Consider the following 18,536-nt stretch of genomic DNA (forward strand, 5'->3'; position numbering starts at 1 on the left):
ATTACCTGGCTGGTGATGGGTCTGATTTGTGCTGAGGGGCTTTTGAGAGGCATTTTGCGGTGTGGTGGCCCTCTCTCCCACATTTGAAACAGCCCATTGATTTCTTAGCCGTAGCAGGTTTCACTGGCTCGCGCACCTGTTCAGGAGGCGGGCGGGCCCATGGTTTTCCTCGACGGTGTATCTTCAGTATGTCTATCTCCACCTCCTCTGCCAGGACGTATCAGTCATCGAGGTGGTGTGGGTTCCCTTGAGGCAGGCAAGCATCATACAGGTCATACTTTAGCCCATCTTTGAAATGGCTAAGGAGGATGTCTTCTGGCCAGTTCAGCTTGTTGGCAATGGCCCGGAATTCTTGTGTATATTTGGCCACCGACTGTTCTGTACCAGCCTACTACCGGCCCTGCAGAAAAAGCAGGGACAACCCCTTTACAAAAAGGCAAGAGGCTGGAACTAAGCCTGCCAAATTTATTGACACAGAACAGAGCAAACAGAGCAAAACCAAAACACGAACCATGAAACAGGAGCTATTCAAACGGTTGCCTTCAGCAAACCAGCCCTCCCACACATTCCCCTTTTAAACAGTTCAAGGCGTGGCTTCTCTCTGCCTCCTTCCAAGGTGCCCCATTGCCTTCCTCTGTTTACTCCTGATTGACTGCCTCCTGCGTCGGGCGTCCTTGAACAGGGCCAGCTGTGGGTCATCTTCATCCACGCTGTCAGGCTCACACAGCTGGGTCTGCATAGTGACCAGATGAGAGGGGCCTGGCTGAGGGCTCTGTGAAGCCTCAGGGCTGTCCTCTGCAGGCTCTCCAACACCCCCTCCTCCTCCTCTGAATCGTCCGACCCAACTGCCGAACCCACAGGCTGACCTTGAATCACAACACCGACTGTCTGCCATGCCTCACCATTTTGATTCTCTCATGGGCCTTGCGATCAGCCAGGGGGTCCTTGAATTGCCTTCTCAATGATGACATGAATCAGTTGAAGTTGTTGAGTTCTGGGGCGTCGGAATCATGCAGGTTCACCACCCAGTCTGCAGCCGGTCCGTCCAGGGCGGATTGCATGATATGGATGCTTCCATTCAGGTTGGTGGCTGCCCCATCTCAGGGTCAGTTTCCTCGATACCTTTTCCCACTCGCTTTTCTTTCCCACACCCATTGACCACCGTGGTGTGGTCGCGCGACTCCACCACCTCTTCCCTGGAGGAATATGATGCTTCAGCTCCCAATAGTTGGTGGAATTTTAGTTGGGGAGAAGGCTCCCTTTCCATAGGGCTTTCCTCCTTCCCTACCTCGTTGTTAGACATTGTATTTTTTGCAAAGTCCCCCAGTAAGGTTCTTCCTTCCAGGTTGACTCTTAGTGCAGATCCTGTCTAATGTCAGAACCCACCTCAGCCCACATCTTAAGAAAGTAGGACTCTTGGAGACAAGATTTTCCAAGCAGGAACTTTTACTAAGAAATAGGAGATAGCAGGCATAATAGACAGGATCTGAGGAATTCCCTCACAGATCAATATTTTTAAAGTGTCCCCAAGCAAACCCCACCCCACAGTTCATTCGGTCAGTTCCAGATCAGCCAAGCTCCAGGTGGTAAGCCCATTGTGGGAAAGGAGAGATAACAGACTGTTTGCAGCAGGATCATTTCCACCCTCCTCACACTTCATTTGGAGAAACAAACCAGATCCTGGAGGATTGCATTTCTCCCTTTCCCACCCGCTTTCCTAGTTGCCCGTAAGTTGAGAGGGAATGCCTAGTAAGAAAGCAATTGGTTATATTGTGATGGATAGCAGGCAGGCAGAATAAACAAAGGTTACATTTAAGGGAGGAAGCGAAAGCCATAAAGCCCCACGCCTGTTCCCTCTTCCCCTTGGGAATGGCAGAATCCAGGGGAAGGTAAGATTTGGGTTTAGCTCAGAGGAGATACTTAGAAATGAAATATAAATGGATTCTGCAGTGCTTTTTTTGTAAAAGAAAAAGGTGCCGGGACTTACACATGTCATACAACCCGCCTTGCCTACCCTACAAGGTTCTATCCAAAAAAGGTGCTGAAACTCCGTTCTGAGCGTTCTATGACATGAAAAGCCCTGGGATTCTGACAGTAACAGGTTTTAATTTCCACGCCAGAAAGGCTGTCATAAATCACATTCACCAATTATTCCAAAATTATTCCTGTCAAAACTTTATCTAACATTGACCTTGAGTTCACACACAGCTGCAATTGTTATGGCTAACTGAAAACGCTTCTAAGAGATGTCTGCATAACATAGATTTAGCAATTCACTCTGTCATTTGCAGTGCTTTTTTTGTAAAAGAAAAAGGTGCCGGGACTCACACATGTCATCCAACCTGCCTTGCCTACCCTACAAGGTTCCATCCAAAAAAGGTGCCGGAACTCCGTTCTGAGGGTTCTATCACAAGAAAAGCCCTGGGATTCTGACAGTAACAGGTTTTAATTTCCACGCCAGAAAGGCTGTCATAAATCACATTCACCAATTATTCCAAAATTATTCCTGTCAAAACTTTATCTAACATTGACCTTGAGTTCACACACAGCTGCAATTGTTATGGCTAACTGAAAAACGCTCAAGCATTCACCCCAACCCCCCTTCTACATCTGAATATCTCGAACAGCAGAAAAAGCACAATCAAAGCAAAAGGTAAAATGGTTGTAATTTCCTAATTGTCACAGCGTTGACACAAATATTTAAAAATTTCATATTCCATTTTTTCATTTTTAAAAAAATCTTCAAAACTGAAATAAAATTGTTATATTAAATGTATTAGATATTATTTGGAGAAGGAAAAACATAAATTGTCTCTTTTGGTAACTCACTGTTATTTCTGATATTTCAGCTTATTCTTCCAATTCCATCCTAATGTATTTTGCTGAATAACTAGAACTTGAGAAAAAGTTAATAGTATATATTCTGCAAATAAACATAGTTTATCTCTTTATTCTTTTAATTTTTGAATGAATACAGTATGAAGTGCTGCTACTAAGATTTCTAAACAAATACTTCAAACTGAAATGGCAGACAGCATTAAAGGTATGACAAAGTGCAAAGGAAAGGAAAATGACAAAGGAAAATGATTTTTTTAAAAATTTTTAATACTAAAATATTAAGAATTCATAGAAATATTCTTTTAAAAAATCAGACAGGATGGGAAATTCTGTTTTAAAAATTACATTATCAAATATCATAGTTGAGACATATTCTTTTATTTATATGGGAAGATTCAATATCCAAGGCTATGGATATAAAAAGAAAATTTACTATAGATCTATTGTTGTTGTTAGTTGCGAAGTCGTGTCCAACCCATCGCAACCCCATGGACAACGTTCCTCCAGGCCTTCCTGTCCTCTACTATTTTCTGGAGTCCATTTAGGCTCACGCCTACTGCTTCCACCTACGCCTCCATCCACCTCATTCTGTGTCATCCCCTTCTTCTCTTGCCCTCAACCTTTCCCAGCATTAGGCTCTTCTCCAGTGAGTCCTTCCTTCTCATTAGGTGGACAAAGTATTTGAGTTTCAACTTCAGGATCTGGCCTTCTAAAGAGCAGTCAGGGTTGATCTCCTCTAGGACTGACCGGTTTGATCGCCTTGCAGTCCAAGGGACTTGCAGGAGTCTTCTCCAGTACCATAGGCCTCAATTCTTTGGCACTCACCCTTTCTTATGGTCCAACTTTCACTGCCATACATTGCAATGGGAAGATCATAGCCTTGACTATACGCAGTTTTGTTCGCAGGGTGATGTCTCTGCTTTTTAGTGTGTTGTCTAGATTTTGCCATGGCTTTCCTCCTCAGGAGCAAGTGTCTTTTAATTTCTTGGCTGCACTCCCAGTCTGCGGTGATCTTGGAGCCCAGGAAAATAAAATCTGTCACTACCTCCATTTCTTCCCCATCTATTTGCCACGAATTGAGAAGGCCAGATGGCATGATCTTGGTTTTCTTAACGTTAAGGTTCAACCCAACTTTAGCACTCTCCTTCTTCACCCACAACAAAAGGCTCTTTAGTTCCTCTGCACTTTCTGCCATTAGAGTGGTATCATCTGCATATCTTAGGTTGTTGATATTTCTCCCAGCAATCTTAATTCCAACTTTTGACTCATCTAGCCCTGCCTTTCTCATGATATGCTCTGCATATAAGATAAACAGGCAGGGCGACAGTATACAGTCTTGCCGGACTCCTTTCCCAATTTTGAACCAATCAGTGGTTCCGTGTCCTGTTCTCACTGTTGCTTCTTGACTAACATATAGGTTTCTCAAGAGACAAATAAGATGGTCTGGTACTCCCATCTCTTTAAGAACTTGCCACAGTTTGTTGTGATCCACACAATCAAAGGCTTTAGCATAGTCAATGAAGTAGAAGTAGATGTTTTTCTGGAACTCCCTAGCTTTCTCCATGATCCAGCTTATGTTGGCAATTTGATCTCTAGTTCCTCTGCCTCTTCGAAATCCTGCCTGTACCTCTGGTAGTTCTCGATCCACATACTGCTGGAGACTAGCTTGTAGGATTTTAAGCATAACTTTACTAGCATGTGAAATGAGTGCAATGGTGTGATAGTTTGAACATTCTTTGGCACTGCCTTTCTTTGGAATTGGAATGTAAACTGATCTTTTCCAATCCTGTAGCCACTGTTGAGTTTTCCAAATTTGCTGGCAAATTGAGTGTAGCACTTTTACTGCATCGTCTTTTAAGATTTTGAATAGCTCAGCTGGAATACTGTCACCTCCACTAGCTTTGTTTTTGCTCAGCTTTTCTAAGGCCCACTTCACTTCACATTCTAGGATGTCTGGCTCGAGGTCAGTGTCCACCTCATTGTGATTATCAGGGACGTTAAGCTCATTCTTGTATAGTTCTTCTGTGTAATTTTTCCACCTCTTCTTAATCTCTTCCTAGTCCTCCTAGATTCACGGCTTACTTTGGAGGATCACATAGTGGGCGTGACTAGGGGGGGCCTTCGCCCAGGTTCGCCTGGTGCACCAGTTGCGGCCCTATCTAGACCGGGATGCCCTGCGTACAGTCACTCATGCGCACGTGACCTCTCATTTAGACTACTGCAACGCTCTCTACATGGGGCTGCCCTTGAAGACCACTCAGGGGCTCCAACTGGTACAGAATGCAGCCGTGAGAGTTGTGTTGGGAGTCTCCCGATACTCCCATATTACACCTCTGCTCCGCGAGCTGCATTGGCTCCCAGTTGTCTTCCGGGTGAGGTTCAAGGTGCTGGTATTGACCTACAAAGCCCTACATGGCATGGGTCCGGAATACCTTGGGAAGCACTTGCGGCCAGCATCAACTTCCCTCCACCCAATACGCTCCCACAGAGAGGGTCTCCTCAGGGTGCCACCGGTCAAAGAATGCCGACTGGTGGCCCCCAGGGGGAGGGCATTCTCTGTGGGCGCGCCGGATTTATGGAACCATCTTCTGGTTGAGCTCTGGATGGCGCCCGACCTTCGTTCCTTCCGGCGCGATCTAAAGACGTATCTTTTTGAACAAGCGGGCCTGGCCTGATGGGAGGGGGTTGGGTTTTTATTACTTTTAAATGCGTTTTAATCTATCTAAGAGTTCTGGGCACTTGTTTAATCTTTTCTTTTTTAATTTTTGTATTCTGTCTTTTTAACATGTATTGCCCTGTTCACCGCCCTGAGTCCTTCGGGAGAAGGGCGGTATACAAATAAAATTAATAATAATAATAATAATTCTGCCTCTGTTAGGTCCCTGCCATTTTGATCCTTTATCATGCCCATTTTTGCATGAAACATTCCCTTCATCTCTCCAATTTTCTTGAAGAGATCTCTGGTCCTCCCTATTCTCTTGTTTTTTTCTATTTCTTTGCACTGTTCATTGAAGAAGGCATTCTTATCTCTTCTAGCTATTCTCTGGAATTCTGCATTCAATTGGTTGTATCTTTCTTTTTCTCCCTTGCCTTTCGCTTCCTTCCTTTCCTCAGGTATTTGCAAAGCTTCCTCAGACAGCCATTTTGCTTTCTTGCATTTCTTTTTCTTTGGGATGCTTTTAGTTGCTACCTCTTGTACAAGTTACTCCTTTGTCCATACTAATTTCCTACATATTGTTTGCTCTAGAAAGTTCTGTATCATTTGATATTATAATTATGAAAATGCCTTTTTCTGCCTGCTTTATCCTGGTTTTTTGCCAGCTAATTGCTGTTTACTTTGCACTGATCTTTAATAAATAAACTGGGTTTTTTATTAGCTGAATTAAGTGGCAGGTTTGTTTCCTTTGATCTGTAGATGGGACAGTATTGAGTGCCAAAGAAACAGGACTTGATTCCCAGTATGTTTCCAACACTATGGACCAGGAAAGTAGTAGGAAACTAATAATCAAGGGAAGGAAGAAGGCCATCCCTGTAATCCTAAATGTGGGCATCAGAACACCATCAAAGAACATGAGTTTGGAGATGGCAGCAGTGGAATGAATGGGTGAGGGAGAGGGCATCTTCCAACATGGAAGGACCACTCAAGAAGCCTTCCAAGACCCACGTAATCTGATGCAGGATACCTCATGATACTGGCAAAGAATTATTTTTTTTCAAATTTCTAGTCTTAGAATGTAAAATTTACAAATGACCAGGGCTTTTTTTGTCATAGAACGCTCGGAACGGAGTTCCGGCACCTTTTTTGGATGGAACCTTGTAGGATAGGCAAGGCAGGTTGGATGACATGGGTGAGTCCCGGCACCTTTTTCTTTTACAAAAAAAGCACTGCAAATGACAGAGTGAATTGCTAAATCTATGTTATGCAGACATGTCTTAGAAGAAAGGATTACTTGATTATTATTAGTTTTGTTTCTTTTTCTGGGACTTTAGTGATCATTCAGGCCTAAAATTCACAACCTGCCTGAATAGAGGAAGCAACATTGCAGAGGTAAGCCACAGATGAGAAGCTGCAATTATAGGTTATTAGCTAGTTGTTATTGTTGTTACTGTTATTGGTTTGGTTTCTATTTCCATCCCTTTGGTATCTCCAGGTGAAACCAGGAAATTTTCTGGTCTGAAAACCTGAAGATCCACTGCCAGTTTTTACAGGAGGTAATACTAATCTAGATAGATCAATGGTCTGACTTAATCTAAGGCAGCTTTCTATCAGTGATGACCAAACTAAGTGTCTTCCAAGCAGTTTGGTTTAATTTCATCTGCATTGTCAAAAATTCAGCTCCAAAGATGACCCAGCTTCTTTCTAGGATCTTGATTCTCCTTCCATACCTAAGAAAGAAACCATTAGTTTGCCCAGTATCCAGGTAGATGTATGGATGGGAGGGGGTCTGTTTACTTCTCTACTGGAGGTTGGCAGTTTACAAACCAAATAAGCAATGCCTTGTTGAAGTCCACTGTTATAGTCTCCAGGAGTAGCTACACAAAATTCAGAAGCAAAATGAAGACCTTTGACAATGTTATCATTCCTTTCAACTGCTAGCCTGAATAGTACTATTTACTTTTACCCTGCCCTTCCCAAATCCCAAAATGTCTTGCTTCTTCTACTAACAGTGTCACATCTTCTTTGTATCTTTTGACCCAGAAAGGGTGAAAAAAGGTGATTCTATTCTAAAAGAAAATTTCCTGAGGAAACACAATCTATGCTGGGAAATTTCAGGGTAGGCGTGCTCTTGAATACAAGGAGCAAGAGAAAAAAAGGGGACTCACCTTTGCCCTTCTAGGAACTGTGCTCTGAGCTACTGCATCGGTGCTAATAGAGGGCAGAGTCAGAGAAATTGGAATCAACCAAGTTAGTTTTTCGGTGTTGTCGGCTCCCTCGATCTGTAAAAAGGTCCCAGAGAGAAATTTCTGGAGGAGTTGACCTACCTATTCATTCATTCATTCATTCATTCATCCATTCATTCTAAGTTGTCTCCTGCTTTCAGAAAGGTCCCCTGAGGAGGCAGACATATTAGGAAACACAGTCTCCCATTTTGTCCCACTGTGCTCTGCTGAGACCAAGCAAGTCTTGCCACTGATGTATGATTCTGCCATGGGCTGTCAGAATAATCTTGGGAAACAAGAGAAAGAGTCACAGCCTAGATTACGGTCTGATAAATGAAGTCTCAGAAGGGGCCCCATCTAATTCTCTTGAAAGTAAAGGCAGTGGAAAGGGGAGAACCTTCAGACCTACAAAACTCTGTTGCTGTAACCTTATAATATTATTAAAATACTATGAGTATTAGTACTCATAGTTTTGTTTCCTGCCTGGACTACTTTGTAGGGCTGATTCACCCTAGAGGAATATTTAAGAGAAATAATGTATATTAGTTTTTTCCTGGTAGGTACTCTCACACAGCCCAATCCTGCACTCCAAATAACTCCAGAAGTGATAAAATTGGGCTACCTATAATTTCCAGATATTTGGGGCTTTGACTCTTGTAGTTAAACAATGCTTGGGACTAAATGTTTGGGAAAACACACTGAAGACTATTCTGAACCCCGAAGGGTGGTGCCTCTTTGAAGCAGGCCTAGTCTGGGTTTTCCATGTGTGCCTATGGTCCATTTCTGTATGGTTCTATTCAGAGGTGGAGCAACCAGGCCTACTCACCTTTCATTCTCAAAGAATTCCTCTTCTCAGTCCATGTGCTGTTGTTCATAATGGAGTTGCGTAAAGTGTTGACAGCTGACCTGTATAAGAAGAAAGGCATATACATAGAATGAAGGCTACTGCTAAGCTTGTAAGCCGCCCTGAGTCTTTGGAGAAGGGCGGGATATAAATGGAATTAAAATAAATAAATAAATAAATAAATAAATAAATAAATAAATAAATAAATAAATAGATAAATAAATAAGAAAGTCTCATGATTCCCTTTGTGGATCATCTGCCACTGAAATAAACAGACAGGAACAATATCTCCTTATATGCTTTGATAATATTAAATGTTAATTATGCAGGATGAAAGTATAGCTCTGAAACCCTCACTCTGGTGATCTTTTAGACCTGGGGCAGTTTCTCATTTTACAATTTTGTCCTTGGAGGACAAGTACTTTGTAACATAGGAGCAATTATACAGATTTCTTTTTTCTTTATTTATAATGGATTCAGATATGCTGTTCTTTTATTTCCAGACATAATAGATTGGTGTGGAATACAAGTATTTCCTTAGACTCAAATACTATATCCAGTTATAGGAAAGATGTGGAGCAGCTTTATAAGGTTGACCTTCCTGGGGCAGAAAATTCAAGTCCCAGAAATTCCTATTCCAACATCCCATAAAATGAGAGAAGGTGCCTTATACCCAGGTCCACTGAAAGGAAAGATGTCAAATTCAAGCAATTCCTTCCACTGCTGGAGACAGGAAGATAGTCAACAAGAACTCCCAAGGAGCTGTTCTTACCAGATTTCATTCAGCTCTTCAGTCCCTGGTTTATGATCTTTCTCTGCTAGGGCATCATTTGGGGTTTTGCCCCTCAGAAGGCTCAGGAACTAGAGAAAGATAAAATGTCAAATATATACATTGGGATGCAAAACAGCCTGTGGTGGGTATCTCTTCTACAAACCTCTGGATGAATTGTTGAAACAGTACTGACATCAGCCCAAATCCAAGGCTTGGCTACACAAACTACACAAGACCATGCAACAGGAGACAGGGAGTTGTGTAATCAGACCTCCAATGTCGTAGGCTAACATAAGCTCAGGATCACTAAAAATGCTGTTCTGCTCTTCTACTCAATCCATGAAGCAGGTCTCTGCCCAAATGCAACCTCCATTAAAGTTTTGCCACTGTCTTGCTTTCCAAAAAGATTTGCTAGCTAGATGGATGGGATAACTTACCCCAGGGCAACTCGCTATGGGACAAGAGTTACAGTAATATCAAAGAAATTGTGGAATAGAATCATTAAAGAAAGGATGCCAAAGGAGGAATCAAAATAAAATGTGAATGACAAAAAATAAAATATTTTAAAATTATTTTAAATAATTAAACTGAATTGTTGAATTGTCCTATAGCGAGTTGTCCCAGGGCAAGTTATCCTGTGGTGAGTTGGCTGCAGCAAATTGGCCATGGTGAATAACCGTGGTGAGTTGGCTATGGCAAGTTGTCCCATTCCATTGAAATGAAGCACAGAAAGTGGCGTCATGCTTTAATTTAATTTAATTACAATTATAATTAATTACATTAGCTGATGGTTTCTGAACTTTTTAAGCATATAATTAAGGTTTAATTCTGCCCATCTTAAGAACCTTAGAAAATCCTACTGAAATAGAGGTGGATACTACGGTGCCTACATCAGAAACTATTTTCCACCGTGGCTAGCCACATGTTCCTAAGAAATCCACTTGTGGAGTATAAAAAAACTATAGTTCTCACTTTCCTTCAGCAATTTAAAGCCCACATGGCCAGGCTATCTGGGGGACTGCCTCTACCTAAGTATTTCTATCTATCTGGTCAAATCAGATAAGGCACAGTTCCCCTAAACATTGCCATGTAATGGGATCTAGTAAGCATGTCTTTTCCTTGTCAAACCCTGTCCTCTGAAACACCCTTCCCCTTGAAGCATGGCAGGCCTCCACCCTCCAAGCTTTCTGAAAAGCGTCGAAGATCTGGCTTTTCACCAAGCAGTGGTACACATTTCAATGACAGGATTTAGTGAGGAACTTGGAAATTTAAGTTTAGCATCAAGTTCTTAACATTTATGGTTTTAATAGATATATTATATTGCTTTATTATTGTTGTTGTTGTTGTTATTGTTTTCGATATTGTTTTAATTTGTCAGATCTGCCAACTTCAGCTTCCATGCTTTGCTGTCATCATGTCAAAAATTGTTAGGGGGGGAGGAGGAGGGGACCATGGAATGTAGAGGATAGAGATGAGAGGGAAGGGGTCTTGACGGAAACCAGAGGTGAGAACTCGCATATTCCAGTGTTCAAGGACACCTAGCCTGGGAAAAGAATGTGAAACTGCACCAAATGGCACCAATCGTCCAGGCTGTTCCCAAAACACCTAAATGGTATGCTATTGGACAGAGATGGATTGGCCAAGGGGGGAGGGCCAGGGAGAAAGGAAAAATGTAACGTTTTGCACAGGAACCTCAGATCTAGGCTTTCTTTCTATGCAAACATCTAACCTTAATAAAAGAACCTATCGCTTCAACCAAATGGAGTTGAGGGTCTTTCTTTTCTAGGACCTGGGTTGGGGCAAGTCTGACATAATTGTTGGTTGGGAGCTGCCTGGAGTTTGATATGTGTGGCTGTATAAATGCTTTAAATAAACATTTTTTTAAAAAATATTTATTGTGCCTGAGTCTTCTTATTGACTCCTGACAACTGCAGTTTTCTTGGCAAGATTTCAAAAACATTTTGCCATTGCTTGCTTTCTGGGGTGGAGAGAAGGTAATGGGCCCAAGGTCACCCGCCTGGTTTTGTGCTCAAAGCAAAACAAGAACTCACACTTTCCCACTTTCTAGACTGGTGCCAGAAAGTGGGACTTTCTGGGTATCCCCCACTATACCAAACTGACTCTCTGGTTTTCCCCAATACCTTCCCCCATGTTAGAAATCCTGGGTACTCAATTATTTTATATACACCTGAATGCCACTCCTCTCTTAGACAGGTTCTGGTTTCTTCCTTGTCTTATATTTCTGATATATCATTACCTCACTGTGCCCACCTCTCCTATGGCTGCTCGCCTCCACAATGACTGACTATAATTCAGGAGGTGGGATTAGCAGAAGAAAAACAACCCTCTGGACTCCTGACTCGGCCAAGCACTTGTCTCGTTCTGCCTCCTGTTTCTAATGTTTCTGATAAATCACACCTTATTGTGGGGGGAAAGTCAGGATAGAAATTTCCTAAAATAAAAGATATATTCTGTCAGACAACCACCCTATGGGCAACTGGGTGAGAGAGATTTATTTTATAGTGCAATGAGCTGAGTATGTACAATTTAATAACAGCTCCTAGAAAACATACAGCTCTTCACATAGAGATTTCAACTCAACAGTGAAGCTGAGTGGAGGAACTTACCTTGGTGCACTTCATTTGATTCTCTTGCATTTTCTTAATGCTGACAAGGTTTCTAGTGATATCGACCTCCTGGTCCTCTAAGATAAGAGCCAAGACCACCCAATTAGAATTATTCCCACTATTGCCTTTTAAACTCTCTCTTCTAACTTCGGTGAAGCATCAGGCACACATGGCTTCCTCTTAGCCTCTGGCTCTGCTGCAAACATTTCCTTTAAGACCTTGCCTTCAGTGGACAATACTCACCAAGAGCCTTGGTGGAGCAGTGGGCTAATGCCTCCTTACGTAACACCAGCTGCCTGCAATTAGTGCAGGTTCGCATCCCACCAGGCTCAAGGTTGACTCAGCCTTCCATCCTTCCGAGGTAGGTAAAATGAGGACCCAGATTGTTGGGGGCAATTAAGCTGACTTTGTAATAATGCCGCTTGGGGTGGTGGTGAAAGCCCTAATAAGCAGGCATATACATAGAATGAAGGCTACTGCTAAGTTTGTAAAGCCGCCCTGAGTCTTCGGAGAAGGGCGGGATATAAATGGAATTAAAATAAAAATAAATAAATAAGTTATTCACAGCTTCCTTAGCAGATAGAGGAGCAAAAACAATAACAAGGGGCATATTTATCACCAAAAAAGGAGAACAGAGGGGACTGTATCTGACAACATATGTGGAGTCCTTGGTGTTCTCTGAGCATGGTTGTTTGCTTGTAGATGTTTCAACTAGATAACATCATTGGTGTACTGATGCACTGATCATCAATACACTGGTGAGATTAGCTAGTCAGGTGATGAAATGTCTGAAAGTAAACAACCATGCTCAGAGAGAACCAAGGACTGTACAATTCAACCCAGAGCTACATACATTTTTTCTACTGGAATTAAACATACAAACACTATAGAAAAACAAGAGGATATTGTAAGCCAATATAAATTGGGATAGTCTTATGTCATTTCAACTCCAACATAGTTTCCTTATTTGCCCAAGTACCTGAGAGGTCACCTTACCATTAGTAATGTATAGCACCTCCTTAGCATTATCCAGCCATTGGTAAGGTGATAGAGAGTATATTGCAATTACATTTATTTTGGCACAACAGTTGAATTATTGAATGACTCCACACATTGCTGCTAGTCAGTTGTAGGGAAATAATCTTTTTTTAGATCTCATATAAGCAATCAAGGATAAGATACCTATTAAATTAAAATGGAAAATACTGCAGCATGAGATTAAAATACTATGTAGGGGAAATCTTCCCAATTAATAAAAGCAGTTCAGCCATAGAGCCAGATGTCTTGGAAGATTACAGAATCTTCCTTCTCAGAGACTTCCTGTTCCGGTCTTCAGTGGAGCAGTTGGAGAATTCGAAATGTCAGATCCTCCGGCTGAAAGTTCTTTTTGTTGGGGACCCTAAGGGGCCAGAATCCACCCTGAAGGGGTGGACTGAAGGAAGGAAATCCCAGGGACTTAGGAGAAACGGCGGTCTCTCCAAATAGTCCAGGAGAAGCCTCCCAGAAACCAATGGAAGAAAAGGCTGACTAACGTCATATTCAGCCATAGCTGAAGCTGAAGCAAATGGAAGTCACAAGTGATTAAACTAAGCAAATAGCAAAGCAGCATGCTTGAATCTGGGTAAGAGTACTGATTTTCTCTATCCTACCTACTTTCCTGAAGAAGAAAATCCCCAAAATAAGAGTTCTCCTAAGAAGGAAAGGGGGAAGGGGATTTTGTTCCTTGTCTCTCACTTGGGTGGCGAACTTTTTTTTTGAGAAGGAAAACACCAGAAAGACATAAAATGAACAAATGCTGACCCCTGCTGGTGGAGGAGAATTTCTTTTTTTTCTTTTCTTTTCTTCCCCCTTTGAACTCTTAAGCTTTGAATGCACCTATTTAAACAAATTGGAACACAGCTGAAGTAATACTCTACAAAAGGAAACATGCTATGAGCGGCAACAATTCCAAAGGACAATGACCTTAAACTACATAGAAATTCAGAATAACTTTGAAAACCTGAATCAACTTATTTCCAACCTAATTTCACTCCAAGAAATCTCTCAAAATACAATAAAGGTGACTCAAAGAATCTCTGAATATAGTGACTTAAAGGAACCTTATAATCTGCTTATTTTACAAAAGGAAACATATGATAAGCAGCAAAAATTTCAAAGGACAATGACTTTAAACTACAAGGAAATGCAGAAAAATCTTGAGTGCATGAATCAACTTATTTTCAACATAATTTCACTCCAAGAATGTTCTCAAGAAAATATAACAGAGATAATTAAATATAACTTTTGAGGATGGAAATTTGAAGATGGAATTATATAAAATAACTGCAGGGAAACAAATTACACAGCAAAACATATTGATTGAGAAAGACATCAATCAGAGAAAAAATTTTAAAATGAAACTTTTGGAACGAGATGGAATATACCAGTGTGAATACTTCAAAAAGAAGCATCTGTTTGAACATGGCTAAGAAATGGGAAAATTTTGAAATATACTATTCTTAAGAGGGAAACTTTTTTTCTTCTTGTCCTCCTAATTAATATAACTGAGGTTTTTCTTTCTCTTTTTTATTATTCTTTCTCTTTTTTGTCTATTCTTCTAAGTTGAAATGATTTAAATAAAAGCAAATGTTCTAGCTATTTAAATGTGATGATAAAGAAAATTAAAAAAATGTTTTTTGAATGGGACTTAAAGGATTAGATGATTAGAACTATTGAATGGAATATTTAAAGTTTAAATAGACTAAATAAATTCTTAGCTATAGCTAAGAAGAATAAGAAACTGAGGGAATAAATATATATTAAATTAGGAGAAATATATATTTTTATATGTTATCTTTTGCACCCTAATACTTTTGTCTCTTTTTTTCTTTTCTCTTTTTTGTTTCTTTTCTTTTTCTTTTTTATTTTATTATTGCTTATTAAGAAATATAAAAGCGTAAGAGGGTTTATGTGGAAAAAACAGACTCAAACCTACTAAAGCAAATGCAGTTGAATGTTGAAATGATAGCTATTTAGTAAAAACATTTAAAACTCAGAGGGAGAAATAAGTTGTTTTTTCTTTTTCTTTTTTCTCTTTTTTTTCTTTTGTTGTTGTTGTTGGTGGTGGTGTTTTTACTTTTTTATCTATTGATTGGGAAATATAAAAGCATGAGAGGGTTCGTAGGAAAAAACCAGAATGAAATCCACCAACTGTAAAAATATTTAGAACTTGGGGGGAGAAATAAACTGAAATAAACATGGTGACAGGATTTATGATAAGGCAACTAAAATGTTACACAGGATTATTAAAACTATGTATTTAACTGCTGTTAAGCAAACAAAATTGTTTTAACTTAACACTTTGCAAAGAAAGATATGTTGGTGAAAGAGGAAATCAAATGAAATTAACATATGGAATATAGATTATAGAAAGTAATCGTTGTCTTATAGATCATATCCAGACAACATGCTCTTTTACAAGGATTTATGTCATGTCAAAAATTTAATAAAATATATACAAAAAAAAAAAGAATCTTCCTTCTCAAAGATAGAAAATTCCCAGGGGATGTGTTGGTATACAACCTTTCCAGCAAGAGGAAGAATAGTTGAGCTAAATGCTGTCAATAGCATGGATGCATATAGAACTTACCCAGGCCTAGTCAAGTGGGAAGATTACCCTGCCCCGCCCCCCTTTCTCTGTGCCTCAATGAGAGTTAAATCAGGTGATCAAGATAGAAATTCAGGAGGCTAATCTTGACCTGACTCAAAAACTGATCAGGTTTGAATTTGCTTTATTTAAATGGAAGGTTTCCAGGGAGGTTTAGAACTCTAGGCTAGATTGGGCATCTGGAATCCTGACATCTTCAGGAGTTCTTCAATTTGAAGGAGACATTGTCCTTTTACAAGAAAGTTGAATTTGGCTCCAAATTGACTGGATGATGTTTAAGAGTCTATTGCAGAGAAAAATTCAGAAGATTTGGAGAGCCATGGCAATACTGAATGTATGATAAATGGGAAAATACTAGTAGAGAAGAATCTACTGCATGTTGGAAGTGAATATGAACAAAATATTGCAAGAAAATAACACTAGTTGCTACTTACTCAGTTTTTGATGGATGCGCCGCAGTTCACCCTGAACTGATTCCAACTCTTCCCAAAGGAATTTTTTGCTGCCATGGGAAAAAGAAACAGGACAGGAAGCTTTACAATGTAGCCCTGGAAATTCAAATCCTAAGATGATTTATTATTAAGCAAAAACATTAAAACCCACTATTATTGTCCTCTAGCCTTTGGCTGATAACAACAACAACAACTTTATTGATTAGCCCTTGGGCCATATCAAAGTACAAAGTTCCAGCAACAAACCGTCACCAAAACTAGATAAAAGCAATCCGAAATGGAATTTGATAAAATACAATTTAAAATGGAATTAAAATACAATTTAAGTTAAAATAGTAATAAAATGCAAATTTAAGATATAGATAAAATATGGAAACATTATATTTCGGAGTCGCCCTTACAATCTACCCCAATCAGTCCCACATATGCAGATCTTAACTGGATCATTTTGTTCAAATACTGTGCTACATTGGATGTTCTTTTCAAGTTCTGGCCGGACATAAGGTAAGTTATTTTGATATGGGGATCCCAATGGGTCATTCGTTTGGTATATAGACCAAGATACCTGTCTCTCACCCTCTTATACAAACAACAGTCAAATAGGATGTGAGCCAGGTCCTCTACCTCTGCCGCTCCGCAAATGCAGAGACGCTCATTGTACGGTATAGCATGAAATCTCCCATATCTGACCATTGTATCAAGCTGTTCGAATCTTGCTCTCGTAAATATCTCCCTAACTCTAGCCTTTGGCAATCTAAGCACCTACACTAGTCTATTACCCAAGACTTCTTCAGACACAAGAGAGTAGGAAGAGAATTATAGTAAAGACTGCAGAGACCCAACCTATCTAACCAATTTTTTACCTATCCAAAATCCACAAGACAGAGCTCATTTCTTTCTCTGCCCACTCATTTCTTTCTCCTACCTCTCAAGGACATCTTGAGATAGATTCTCCATTGAACTTTGTTTCTTGACCATGGAACTCTGAAGCCCTTCTACCTCTTTGGTCATGGTTTTCCAAAGCTCTTGGATTTTTTTCTGTATTAGCTCATCAAACATCTCTCCACGGGATAAGTGGGCAGCGAATTTTACTTCCTCTAGAAGGATGGAAGATGATACGTTCTTCAGTAATGGAGAAATAGTGATGATATTCTGCATTCTTGACTTACCAGTCCTAATTCTGTGAAGATGCCCCTGTACAATTCTTGAAATGGCACTCAAAACAGACCTGAGATTCTAAGATATAGCACTCTTAAAATTCTTCCAGACTGAGCTACACTGAAGATGTTAGAAAATGTTTTCAATTTCTTCCAATTAAGCTTCTGCAAGCTACTTAGGAGTGGGGATTATATAACCTATCAGTCTTGCGTCTGCTACCTATGTTTTCATAACCAGAAGAGTCAGAAATTCATAAGAAACCAAGGTCTCTGAGGATTAATGCTCCAGAATTTCTCTCTCCCTGCAGGGAGAAGAGATCCCTTAAATGGTTTCTTCTTTAAAGAAGGATATAACCTGATATGATGGGACTTGCAAGGCCATAAAACAAACAGAGCAGCTTTTCAGATTTCTCACCTTCCAGTGCATTGATCCTACCCTGCTGGTAGTTGCTCTCTTGCTCTAATAAAGTAATTGAGTGGCTCAGTGCTTGAAAAGCCTGGAAAGAAAATTTGACACAAATGGGGTTAACATTGATTGTGATACCAAGATGGCAAGATCTCCAGGTTTATGCCAGCTACATACCTCAGTCTGGGCATGGAGCTGAGCTTTGATAAGCTCCACATCATTTTTCAGTGCCAAATGAGACTCTGGGATTGAAACCAGAAGAGAGACAATTATTCACATACTTTTGCCACACACAAATATTTAGCTTTGGATCTTTTTCCTCGATAAATAAATGAACACGTGAAATGTTTCTGACTCATTTAATTGGGTTCTTTAGTGTGGAGAATAGATCACATTTTAGGTCATATTTATGCAAAAATACTGAAAATTGAAAAGGCTTCACAAAACTTAAGCACCACTCTACAGGTAGTTCTTTTATAAGCAAGCCTGTCTGAAAACTAAAAATACTGAGCTCTATCTCCACGTCCACTTGGAGAATTAATCCCAGACACTACTTGGAAATCTTTTGCTTCAGTGACAAAAGATTCTCTTTGTTATTATTGAGGAAGAACTCTGCCCTGCAAAACAAAAGATAGGGATCCACTTCATCTCTAAGGGACAGTAAGCATCCCTTTCTAGGGAGTGTGAATTGGTAACTCCCAACAGAGGAGAAGGCATTAAGAATTCAAGTGACAGTAGATACAAAGACAGCAGTGGAGAAACTGGGTATCTGAACATAGGGATGGGCTGAATACCAAAAGAGAACAAAAAGGGGCATGATCAGAAGGGTTGTGGCTCCAACCCAGCCAATTCCACCTGGAAAACTTCCATCACTCAGAGTGTAAGAATAGGAAAAGAGAACAGAATAGAAAGG

At 40.3% G+C, this 18,536-nt stretch overlaps 1 protein-coding gene across 1 annotated transcript; it reads right to left on the reverse strand.

Annotated features, from left to right (window-relative positions):
• Nucleotides 1-458: 458 nt before the first annotated feature.
• CCDC159 (coiled-coil domain containing 159) lies at nucleotides 459-17,885 on the reverse strand. The gene is made up of 9 exons (XM_083354722.1): nucleotides 17,801-17,885; nucleotides 17,633-17,714; nucleotides 16,986-17,157; nucleotides 16,043-16,110; nucleotides 11,963-12,039; nucleotides 9,336-9,424; nucleotides 8,546-8,625; nucleotides 7,663-7,776; nucleotides 459-1,746 (listed from the first exon to the last, which is right to left on the reverse strand). The coding sequence occupies exons 3-8, from the start codon at nucleotides 17,117-17,119 to the stop codon at nucleotides 7,706-7,708; spliced, it is 519 nt and encodes a 172-aa protein (XP_083210848.1). The 5' UTR covers nucleotides 17,120-17,157; nucleotides 17,633-17,714; nucleotides 17,801-17,885; the 3' UTR covers nucleotides 459-1,746; nucleotides 7,663-7,705.
• Nucleotides 17,886-18,536: the final 651 nt, after the last annotated feature.

This window comes from Vipera ursinii (genome assembly GCF_947247035.1).
Source record: "Vipera ursinii genome assembly, chromosome: 2".
In the NCBI taxonomy this organism is placed as follows: Eukaryota; Metazoa; Chordata; class Lepidosauria; order Squamata; family Viperidae; genus Vipera; species Vipera ursinii.

Excerpts from the sequence above, each read along its gene's own strand:
- CCDC159 (XM_083354722.1), bottom strand. The coding sequence starts at position 17,119 with ATGTTTGATGAGCTAATACAGAAAAAAATCCAAGAGCTTTGGAAAACC. Across the intron at positions 8,626-9,335 it reads GAAGAGCTGAATGAAATCTG|GTCAGCTGTCAACACTTTAC; the intron begins GTAAGAACAGCT and ends CTTCTTATACAG. Across the intron at positions 7,777-8,545 it reads GAATTCTTTGAGAATGAAAG|ATCGAGGGAGCCGACAACAC; the intron begins GTGAGTAGGCCT and ends ACCTTTTTACAG.